Source organism: Coloeus monedula (assembly GCF_965178545.1).
Source record: "Coloeus monedula genome assembly, chromosome: 3".
Classification (NCBI taxonomy): domain Eukaryota; kingdom Metazoa; phylum Chordata; class Aves; order Passeriformes; family Corvidae; genus Coloeus; species Coloeus monedula.
Genome location: NC_138783.1, coordinates 98,216,808 through 98,229,217, shown reverse-complemented (window position 1 = coordinate 98,229,217; position 12,410 = coordinate 98,216,808). Strand labels below are relative to the sequence as shown.

General features: G+C 39.6%; 2 protein-coding genes across 2 annotated transcripts in view; one reads left to right on the top strand and one right to left on the bottom strand.

Moving 5' to 3' along the window:
* The window catches only part of STS (steroid sulfatase), a gene marked incomplete at both ends in the record, with an annotated part of 123,621 nt that extends 118,291 nt beyond the window's left edge, over positions 1–5,330 (bottom strand). The window contains 1 exon segment of the mRNA XM_082278171.1: positions 5,311–5,330. Within this exon segment, the coding sequence (XP_082134297.1) occupies positions 5,311–5,330 (20 nt within the window).
* A 3,327-nt stretch (positions 5,331–8,657) lies between these two features.
* PUDP (pseudouridine 5'-phosphatase) overlaps positions 8,658–12,410 on the top strand; it is a 68,776-nt gene continuing 65,023 nt past the window's right edge. The window contains exon 1 of the mRNA XM_082278488.1: positions 8,658–8,787. Within this exon, the coding sequence (XP_082134614.1) occupies positions 8,706–8,787 (82 nt within the window). The 5' untranslated portion in view covers positions 8,658–8,705. The remainder of the gene's footprint in view (positions 8,788–12,410) is intronic.

Genomic DNA, 12,410 nt, shown 5'->3' with positions numbered 1-12,410 from the left:
AAATGCTTCTGCTTCCACATAAATCTAATACAAACTTGTATTTTACTTAAGATTCACATGAAACATACCAGTAACAGAGCTAAAATGAAAAAAAGGGTATCTGTTAAACTTCTCTTACATAGTGAAACCCAAGGAATTTGGCTAATTTCAAAGGACATTTTTGAAAGACACTAACCCAGAATTAAAAGATAACAGTTTTGCTGTTCTAGGGACTTTGTACAAATTGGGTTATTGGATTCTAGAGAACATTAACAAATCTTCAGTGAAAAAAGATGCTTAAACTTCATTCTTCAGCTTAGTCCAAAAACCAGTGGCAAGTTTCCCGCTGAAAATTCTGTAGTCATGTAGTTATCTTGATAGAAAGTCATTATATGAACTTGTGAAATCTGTGGATTGCAGAGGACTTTAAACAGTTCTGAAGAAGTCCCAAAGGCTTTTATACATGGAACTCTATGACACTATCTAAAGGTTTTGGTGGGTTTTTTTTAATCATGGTTGTGATTAACTTTGGTTAAGACTTACATATGGGAGTTTAGCTGGAAGAGTGTGTTGGCTATGCCATGCAAGAATAAAGATTCAGGTTGTGTAGTCGCTATAACTATAGTTTCTGACTATCAAATAATACTGGTCTAAGCTACCTCATGTCATAAACATAACAGGATTTTTAAAGAAAGATGGGTTTGAACAGGTGGGAAAAATATTATTCATTTGATCTACAACATAATTTGCTTTATTTCCTGGATGTGATGAAGCAAGAAAAAGCAGATGGATATTCAGGTCCCCACACTTTGTCAGGTTCTTCGATCAACAATCATCCAAATACTAAAAATAATTGAAATCAGGCAAGGTTTTACTTTATTTCCACACACTTCAGAAAGTTTTGGTGCAAACATCACCCTAGATGATGCTGGTAGAAACTCGGTGACAAAAATGCCACATACTGAGTGAAGCTCTATGCCCCCTGAAGCCTGTAGGCTTTCCTCCATGCTCTGCAACTCCACAATACACCCTAACCATGCCTCATTTCATGACCACAACACAAGCTCAGTTTTAGGATGGCACATTAGGACATATAGCCATCTTAATATTCAAAGTCTTGTTAATAGCTTTTGGAAAATTGCATTAGTCTAATTTTTCCAGATGAGAGCATAATTATTAGCATAAAAAGGCAAAGTCAGTGAAAAACAGATTATGGAGCCAGGCTGTCAAACATGGTAATTAATATAATACTTATTCCCATCTGATTGTAGCAGTCACTGGTCTAAAGGACACATACAACATTTCTAAAATGGTGATACAACAATTCATTCTGTAGCACAGACTCTTGCAGATATCTGCCTCATTAGGCTTGCAAGATAGTAGTTTTTCATACTTAAAAATGCGTAAAAAGATTTTGAACTGTATGAAGAGGTAATAAGCTCTTAATGGGATAGAGATGTTGTCACTGATCTCTTTCAGTGAAGTATGATACTGACTCCTCTTAATTAGTGAAACTAAATATAGAAGTGAACCATAAAGAAAATTTTAAATTGGACAAATAGCAACAAAAGTTTTGAGCTTTTGGCTTGGTACAACATAGGTAACAACCTGACCAATCAGCAGTAAAAACCAAACTATGGCAAAGACGGTAATTCAGCTCTTATGTTAATTCGAAGGTGTTGGTCTATCTGGGACTAAGAAGGCAGTCTAATGTTGCTGCCTGCCCCAAGGGGCTGCCCTCGCCCCCCGGGGACCTACCCAGGCAGGTCTGGACCTGTCTCTGCCATGTGCTCTGAGATCTCCTTTGTTCCCAGCGGGGAAAAGTTGAAAAAAGCACTGACTCTCCGGAGCAGTGTCCGATTGGCCAGGTACCCCCGGTCTGCCCCCTGCCTTCCCCTCTGCCTTCCCCCGAATAAAAGAAAGAGCCCGGAGGGGCGCGCCCTCTTTGGCTCTGCTACCTTCTGCTAACAGGTTCTGTGTGTCTCTGTCTCGGGACAAGAGCAATCTACTGGCAGGATTAAAGCATAGAGCAAGAGCTGTATTTCTACCTCTTTGCTTCTGCTCTTGATATTAGCTTTGCAGCTATCACTTGCCGCTTTTCGGAGCCACCGAGTCGCTGGACTGCCCGTCCGTCTCTCTGGGCAGCTCAGGGCTTTCCAAGGCACCGAACAGTGAGCTGAACGACTGAGCAAGCTGTGAGCATTTCGTCAGTCTAATAGCAAAAAATGGCCTTCTGTTTGTCACTTATAAACCCCACAGCTACAATAAATGTACCTGAGTGCTGGACTTCTCTAAGGATACAGAAAACCTAAAATGCTGAAGAGCAACCAAAATGCTAAAAGCTTCAGAAAGCATAACTTAAAACAATATGTTAAAGACATTAAATCGGTAAAATAAATAAAAAAAAAAAGAGCAGAGAAAAAACACAGGATATTCTAGCAGAGCAAAAAATTCACTCAAAGATTCAGAAAAATTTAGGCATAATGTCTGGACAGATATTTTAAGCATATACAATTCTATTGCAAAGAATTAATCTAGATCTTGAATATCTCTTGAGGTCTTACCTATATGTAAGTACATGAAATGGAAATCTAGGAATCTTTCAAATCTGCAGTGCCAGTGTAAGCAATCATTCACCTTACAGAACTCAAGGTGAAATGTTTGAGACTACCCAATTAAGTGGAGTGAGCTATCTTAGGGAAAAAGGTCAGGGCCTGATTGGCTTGACAGCACTGGGACTTCATTGCTTTCTTCTAGGTATCCCTAATATCTAACTGTATCAGTATTTACAACTGGTGTTCCTTGTTTTATAAATGTTTTATGAAAACAAGTGTGTGTTACTGGTCTTCCACTAAGAACATTTCAATTGAAAGTCTAAAATAAGGAATAAACCTACATCATTTCCTCATCTGTTTTGTTACAATATGCTGAACCTAATTCCTTAAGGTAGGTAAACATAAGCTGAACTTAAAGTAAGTGGACAGCCTAGTGAAGGGACTATTTCCTCACTCAAAAATCAATCAGTGCCTTACGTGGCAGTGGTCACAAAGCCTATTTGCCATTGGCTGTGCACAGAGCATCTTCTGAGGTATGCTACCAGTACGTTTGAGTGTCTGCACATGGCAGAACAGGACAGTAGCTTCTAGGGCAACAGAATTCAAAAAATGGAATTATGGCCTGGTTGGGAAGTACACTAACTCCGACAGCCAAGGAAAAGTCCCAGCTTCCATAGTGAGGAACAGCCTGGATGTCTAATAAAACTGCTTGGCATTGCCCCCTCTCCTCTCTCCACCATTTCTGCTTCCTGATAAGAGTTGCTCCTTCATATGTACCAGCACAGTATTATTGTTTTTCTGCCTAGATAGATCTAGAAGCAGAGACCACCAGAAATATTGCAAAGAAAGAAAGGTCACAGTACTGTTTGATAGCTGGCCTCCAGCTGCCTCCCTGCATTCCCCAGGCTGTCAGCATGTTCTCCCTGATCACACAGATATTCTGGGCTGAGTATCAGCCAGTTCATTTATTTCTACTCAACTTTTCTGCCTAGATACAAACTTTTAAAAGCAAACAGCCACAGAGAAGACAGAATGTCTGAGCTCTGGAGATTCAACTCCCCAGCTTGTTGCATCCCAAGTAGAGAATATGCATATATAACCTGAACCTGGAGCAGCATTACAGATCAGTGGCTTAGAGACCTTGTGACCCTAAGAATCACAATTCCATCTCTCTCTTCTCCATCTGAAGATCTAATTACCACAGCCTTTGAAAAGGTTGAGCTTAGGAACCCATGACTGAAAGGGCCCACTGGAAGGGTGACTGCATTCAGTTTCACCTTTACTGCCAGCAACCAAGTGATAGATGACTTGCTCAGAAAGGTTCACAGAAGGTGCATTCCACATGACAGTACAAATACAAAATATTTCCTATAATCTGTAACAATCAAACTGTAGTAAAATGAAAAAAAAAAGTAATTAAATTCACATGCAGACAAGAAAGAAAACCAAGTTAATAACATATTGTAAGTTCCTGCAACAATGGGAAGCTAGATAAATCAATGAAAGTTACATAGCAAGCCCATATCACAGGAAAAGTAAAAGAGGATACAACACTTCATATCTTATCTGGGGATGCAGTCTTTTCTGTCCTAATCTTTCTGATCGTTTAAGGCTAAGCAGGACCCAGCCATTAAGCACTTCAGGATTTTCATTACAATGATGCTGCTAATCACCTGAACAGTTTGCCTGTGTGCAGCCAATATTTTATTAGAAGACCAAAAAGTATGTCAACAAGCTAAGTCGCAATCCATAACGGAGAGTAAATGGTTCTCACTGACTTTAACAGAAGCAAAAATGGCTCTAAAGCATGATATTAAGGCTTCCTTTCCCAGCTTAAGAAACTTTGTTCTGTTGTACAGTCCCATCAAAAAATACAGCAAATGACATCTAAAAGTATCGAAGCATTGCTCCCTTCTTCTCTCTTGTGTGCTTGGTTAGCTTTTCTAGAATTTCACCTCCCATTGCTGCTTAAGAACCTTTCTACAGTGCCTCATCTAAATTTATAGATGACGAACGTGTATCTTCACTTTATTCTGCTGAAGTGTAACACATTAACTTCCTTGCCTTTGTAACTAACACACTTGTAAGTGGTGGACAATACCAAAATCTAGAAAACAGATGTCTCTCCTATGCCTGCTTGCTTGGCTGAGAGAAGACACATGTGATTGATTAAAAGAGCATATACTCCCTTTTAACTTATATAATCAATAAAACATGACCTAGATCAGGAGTGTCATGGTACTATTTAATTGCTTTAAGACATATGGTCGTTTTCCATTTTGCACCTATAAAAACATGAACTGAAACAATACAATTTACCTAATTCACAATCTTAAGGTGAAAAGCTCGTGTTTGGTGACATCCAGCACTGAGAGGGGTTTCATTTTCTGAAGGCTTATAGGCTTAACTCTAGCAACTGTTGTGAATCTCAGCTGATATCTGAATTTACATTTAATTCTAAGTCATTCCAAGTAATTCGTTACTAATAGTGGGTTTAACAGCTGTTCATGTAAATCATTATGAAAGCTTTTAAATTACTGGATTTATTCAAGTCTTTAAATTCTTCTTTAATATTCAAGCCAAAATGGATTATAATCTGTTTATCCTCTTTGTCAAGGTGCCTGCAGAAAAAGAAAAGTCAGTAATTTCTGTGTGAAATACATAGTGCATCATGCTCCTATCAATGGCATAAAAACGTAGGTAAGTGAATCCATGCTTCAAGCACAATATGAAATAGTGAAATAGGAAACTGCAATTATTGAATCAAATGTATTACCTATGAAAACACTTAAGCATATTCTGAAGCTTTTACTCTCCAGGAAAGAACTCAGTCACATAAATTTCAGATATGTACAAAACCTTCAGCCTCAAAGTAAAGGAAATTCAACCAAATATAGAAGATAAAAAAAGGTTAAGAGGACCAAGTACGTAAAACATTGTGTTGCATACTTAATAACCCCATGGCACCTGAGTATTTTCACTTTATCTAACATTCAAGAACAATAAAACCAATGTGATTTTAACACATTATTATGAAACTAGAGAAAATAGGTTAGTTTGGGGTAAGAAGGGCTACCTATAGGCAGCTAATTTACAGTTGTTTAAAAACCTGGACATCCAGATATATATGTACCATATAACACCATATATCTGCTTTGGCGTATGCCCAGATAGCAACTAATTAATTTTTAAAATGTACATGAAGTTAATTGTGTTCTTCAAACTTCCCAGGATTCAAGTCTAGTTACAGAATTACATCTTAGTTACCCAAGTTCATTCTTCTCAATAAGTATATATCAGGTTTGTAGGAATATAATTAATTATTGGTGTTCATAGTTAGTGTACCTCAACTACAATATGCTTTCCACAACTCTAAAGTTATTGAAATCTTCATAACTCAAAGCCAGCTTCAAATAAGTAACAAAAAGTAGTAGCAAACAAAAAATCAATTGCACAATTCTCAATCTCAAATCCTTTTCACTCCTTTTGAAAAAAAACCCAACAGCAAAACCAAATACTACTGCTGAGTCATTCAATCCAAATATTTAAGACAGCTAAAACAAAACCTAGATCAGCATATTCTCTTACTTACGTATCTAGAAAACTATGCTCCACCATGAATTAAAAGTTGCTTGGACTTTCACTTCATTTCATTCTGTTAGTAAAAACAGAGTCACACAGAATAAACCTAAACAGTTCAAACCTAAACAGACATCTAAACAGTTGTCTGTCTTGGGAAGATTTTCCTGTGTTTGAACACAGCTTTGAAGAATCAAGTAAGCTAACATCACACTGATTATCATTTATGAGCCAGAGTAAAGCAAAGAAAATTGAGGTCATCAGCCTGTCAGCAATGTGACAGTCTTGAAATGTGTACCATAGAATTTGTAACCCAGACCATTTACCCTAAAAATATTCAGCTCCTGTATTACACTTTAATTTTGTGGGCTACTTTCTTACGGATTGCCTATGACTTATTTCCACTTTAAATACTCAAAAGTTCTGCAAAACCCTTATGTTTTCTCTGATGAAATGGCAGTTTACATGCTAAAAATAGTGATTTTCTCCCCTTTTAATGATGCTAGAAGCAATGGAAGTCATGATCAAATACTTACACTTTTTTCTAATTAGAACAATAAATCAAGGTAACAAGAAAAAGCTACATCCATTGAGTCACAAACAAAAGTTTTACCATGTCACCATATACACAATTAAAAACCAGCTTTTTAGAATATTTGCTAATTAGAAAGTTGATGAATCCACCTCAGGTAGAACTGTCATACACCATCATTACCCATCCTGTTTAAATTTTTGTCACAACAGCATATACTCTTACAGCAGAAACACAGTCTTTCTTAGGACAGCACAATAGTACCATTTAAAGTATTGAAATTACTATTTTTTTAATTTCCTTTAACAGGCTAACACTTTTTTGACATACTGTATTTAGGATTTTACCTTTCTATTGATTCTAGCTATGCTCCCACCTAAGTGAGATACAAAAGAAACTATAAACATTTGCTGGAAACAAAACTGGAATACTGACTTGTTGCACAGTGTTCATTGCAGAAACAAAAAAGCCATCGGCATTTTTAATACTCATATATTGTAAGGCTACAAAAAAAATAATCTGAAAACTCAGGAGCCATTTCCTTAAATCTAATAGGAACTAACACATGCATGTTGTGACTACAAATGGCATTTTTAAAATATGTTAATGGTACTGCACACAATCTTTTTCCTAGCCTACACAGACAGGGCCTAAACAGCAATATCATTACCAAATGAGACAAAATGAAAAAAAGAGAAAACCAACCCAAAACTCAAAAAATTTTGTTTGAAAGTCAAATTTTATTATTCAAAAGGTACAAGTAAAGGCCAAGAATGTTTTATTTTTTTTCTTATTTCCAGAATAGGAGAAGGTGTGAGGAGAATTCTGTGTCTACATTTCACACAAATGTAGGGTGAGTGTATTTTTAAGGGATAGGTTTTGGGGAGAGGTAAGACACTTAACGAGGTTAAGTTAAAATTCAAATATAGCTATGCGACACCTACAGTTAAGGCTGTAAAAACCCCCACTAACTTGTTAAAATAGTGAAGCGTTGCCAATTCAAATGAAGGCGCTGTCAGGAAAAAAGAATTGCTGCAAGGCCTACCTACAAATGGGACAGGACTCCCCTATGTGAAGCTGCACCTAAGCACTGCCCTCACTCAGAATGGCATAGCAGTACACATCTTCAAGCCCATATGTCACCTTGGGAGCCTGATACAGCTCTTTTCATGTCTGCCTCTGCAACTGGTGCTTCAATGATCTTAATGCCCAGGGGAGAGTTACCTGCATGAAAAAACACAAAAGAGAAAACTGATGAGGTAAGTTCCCTCTTTCCCTCCTAACTGCCCAATCAAAATCAGATGATGTGTCCACGCAGGAAGATTTTGCTTCAACTCAGTAACTGCCTTGTTTCTTGAACTTCAGAGCTTCTTGAATGTTTCAGAAAAAAACCACAACACCCAAATCAGCCTTCAATTAACTATTCTTGCACTCAGCAATCCATAAGAGATGGATTTACTCTTTCCTCTCTTTTTTTTTTTTTTCCCTATTACTTTACTCTTCCCTCACAATTTTACACAGATTTACACCTTTTTGTTTCTGACTTCAGCTATAGTCTGGTGGTAATATTACCCCTGTAAATCTCAACAGGCACGCGAAGATACACTGTCTAACGCATCAACTTGAGAGCAACTCTTCTGTCTTTCCCGCCAGCAGCACCAAATGGGATTTAAGAATCACAGAACAGGTCAGGTTGGAAGGGACCACCGTGGGTCGTCTGGTCCAACCTCCCTGCTCAAGCAGGGTCATCCCAGAGCACATGGCACAGAATTGCATCCAGATGGTTCTTGAATATTTCCAGTGAGGCAGACTCCACAACCTCTCTGGGCAAGAAGCGCTGTTCTGCAAGAGAAGAGGCCCCAAGAAGAGAAATGCACTTTGCTTTAAAAGCAGAACAACAAAGCAAACCGAAAGGTCCCGCTGGCCCGGCCCGGCCCGCCCCACGGTTGGGCCGCAACCGCCGCCCGTCCCCGACCGCCCCGTCCCGCGCGCGGCCGACTCGCCCCGCGGCGGCTCCATCCGCCTCGGCTCCCGCCGCGCTCCGGCTGCTCTGCCTCGCCATGGCCGCTTCCTCCTCCTCCTCAGCGGCCGCGCTGCGCCCGGTCACTCACCTGATCTTTGACATGGACGGGCTGCTGCTGGGTGTGTAGCCTGCGCCCCTCTCCCCTCCACGGCAGGGCCTCCGCTCCGCCCCGCGCCGGCGGGTTCCAGCGCACCGCCAGGTCCGGCCCGGCTGCCCGGACAGCGAGGGGCCGTAGCTGGCGGCGGGCAGCCTCTTTCCTTTCCTTTCCTTTCCTTTCCCTTCCCTTCCCCCTCCGCCTCCCGCGGCCTGAGCGGCCCCGGCTGCGGCCGCTCATTCACGGCCTCCTCGCTCTGGCGAGCAGCCACAACGCCCCGGGCGGCGCTGCTAAAACCAGAATGAAGGGATTAAAGCAACAGGAAACGAATTAATTCCTTCTCTTCCTTCCTCTACTCGCTGCCTTTCGGGGGCAGATTTCGCCTTAAAGACCCGGGGCTGAGCGTGAACGAGGCGCTTGCTCTGGCTGGCGGAGGACTGAGCGAGGTTGGGGTGTCTGTGGGGAGAGCGGTGAGGGACAGGTTGGGGCTGCAAGCCAGGGAAAGCGGGTGTGGAGGAGAACGGGCATCCAGCGTGGGGCTGAGGGACCCCCGGGCCGCGCACTGCCCAAGGCCGGGAGTGGCGAGTCCCGGAGGGCGGGACAGCGCTCGGCAGCGCTTAGAGCTGCGGTCTCCAACCGAAGAGCCTGGAAATCGCTCTGAGAGTCTCCCAGTTTTGCTGTCAGTAGACTTCCTGCTTTGCAGGGTTATTCTGTAACCTGACACCTCCCGTGCTACAGCTCGATTGTATCTTGGGGTTTGAATAGTCGCTAGAACTGGGACAGTTTTTAAGTCTGCTCTTAAGTGTTTGCTGAATCAGGACACTCTGCTGAGGAATAATGGAGTATTTTGGCATGTGGCTTAGTTTCTGAAATAGTCCATGTAAGTTATCACAAAGGAAACAGTTTTGGATGTAGGTGAACTCTTAAAAGCTGTGAACCGGAGGTGTGTGCCTTCTTTCTGCAAAACCCAAATTGTTGCAGTTTCTGGGAAGACTGCTGTGAAGTCTGATTAATTACTCTGTGTTTCCAAGAAATGTGCACTTTTCCCTCCTTCAGGGCTGTAACAGATGAAGGTGATCCACACTTACCTTTTAAAACAAAAATGGCTATGCAATGCAAAACAGTGATTGAGTTATTTTAGTCTCATTTTCAGTTTCATCACTGGAGTCTCAAATAGCCTGGGGATATATATACACACACACACATATATACACGTGTGTGTGTGTAATCCTATAATCCAGAACCAGTTATTTTAATTTCTTTCTTAGAAATTTCAGGAAAGCTTTTTTTAGTTACTACTGCTCTTTGTCAGAAGTTGGAAATCTGCTTCACACAGACAATACTCACCTTAACAGGACAGTATTGGTAACGGTACATCTATGTGATTTCTTCTGTTTTAAAAAGTTGCATATCAAGTGTGTATTGTATTTCAGAAATCTTTCAGCTGAAAATACTCTTCAAGTATCTTCCAGTACAGAGGAGTAAAAGTTACACGACCTTGGTGATTTTCATAATGTGCACTTCATTTCAGAGGACTTTAGTATGTTTCAGCCTCTGAATACTAGGACACCTTTAACGTTTTTGGTTAACCTATTTGTTTCATGATGACCAGTGACCCTTGGGAGGCAAAAAGGCTACAGAAATATGCCCAAAATTACTTCCTTTCAAAGAGCACAAATAAAAGTTTTGGTATTAAATATCTATTATTAGTAACTTTTTAAGTGCCCCCATAGTTGGTTTTATTTTTTAGAATCTGAAGCTTCAGGTTTTGCAAAAATTTTTCTCAACAAAGTAGTGTCTGCAAATGTACATGACTATTTTCAGAAGTTTTCACCTAAACCCTACTGATTTTATAGAACAAACATAAATCAATATATAAATGAGGAGAAAAACTGAGCATTAAATTAATCTGATGTAATGTGCCATGAACTTGCTTTCTGTAATTGACATACTTGCTTCTGATGAAGGGAGGTAGGATATCTTCTTACAGAAAGATTTCCAAAATCTTTGTGAGTGTAAAATCCTTAAATGAGGTCTGACTCAAACAAGGTTCTTGACTTTGGAAACAATCTAAGTGTTATCCTATAGAACCTGCATCCTATACTTTACTGACTAATGCTTGGCGGTGTGAAAGTGTTGCTAAGTCTGATCAACTTATTTTATCTCCCCCAACCCTGTAACATAATTGAGGCTGATTAAATTGTCCTTGAGTCCCACCTTGATATATCAGCTCACTTTCAATATGGAAGTTATTGCCTCTGAACTGCCTGTGGAAGTACTTCAGCCCTTTCATTCAGAGTCCTTCTGTATCATTGTTTCAAATGTTACCTCACACCTTTTTTTCCAGCATGTATAATCAATGCAATCTACCCTTCCTTTTTTTTAATTATTATTATCTTATCTTTCCCTGTGAGCTCTTGGATGAAATCTTAGGAGTTTTGCCTGTTGTTCCAGTTGTCAGGAAGTGCAAAGTAATGTGCTCATTTAGTAAGTGAAGTATGTGACAGCACCTCTAGATACCTTATTATTTGATAGGTAAAATTAATTGAAGGACTTTTTTTTTGTAGGAAACTCCCACTGTAACAGAAAAACAGCCTTTGTGCCAATGTACAGCAGTTGCATCCTGCTTTGTTATACATAGAATAGTAGAATATCTCAGGTTAAAGGGACACATAAGAGTCATTGAGTCCAGCTCCTCACAGGACTTCTGAAACCTAAAACAGAGGACTAAGAGCCTTGTCCAAGTGCTCCTTGAACTCTGACAGCCTTGGTGCCATGATGACTGCTCGGGGGAGCCTGTTCCAGTGACTGATCACCCTCTCATGCAGCTTCATTAATTAGCATAGTTGATTAGTGGTGCACTGTGTAGTAGAAACCAGAGGAAAAGGAATAAGTAAACCTTAATTTTTGTTGTACTGCTGTACTTTCTCAAAAAAACCCCAAAACAAACAACTACAAAAAAACCCCAACAAAACCCCCCAGCACTTCAATTAAAGAGTTACATTTCTTAAGTTAAATTTCTACTTGATTTTCTACAGGAAATAATAACATTAAATGCTCAGAACAGTTGATTGCTTTTTCTTTAAATGTGGTAGTCTGTTCCTATAGAAGAGTACTATTCTAACCACTTGTATGTAGTATAGTTAAAAATATTAAACCTACTTATGTGTTCACTTATCCAACACTTAGTTAACACAGGGTTAACAGATAATAATAGCAATAATAATAACAACAACAACAACAGCAGAAGCTAGAGATCTTTGATACCTAAATAAATCCTGTTGTTATAGTTGTACGTTTGGTATCTGATCCTGGCATTTTAGCAAATTCTAAAAACATACAAAACCAATGCTAAAGATAGAGAAGGAAAAATCTATTTAACTTGTACAAAATATACATCTAGAGTAATGCCCCCCAGGATCTATCTTATAAACTTACTGCATAGGTTGCTTTTTAAGCTATGACAAGTGGTTTTGTTATATAATTGTAGCCAATAGCTGCCCTACCACCAAAACACAAATAGGATTGAATGTTGCCTTTGTTGATCTGTGCCTAAACTTATAGGGGGCTGAAGACATTTAAAATTCTTTATAAGTTGCATGTATAATATTAACCTTTCCCAACTGACAAATGAAGTTAGAAAAATGG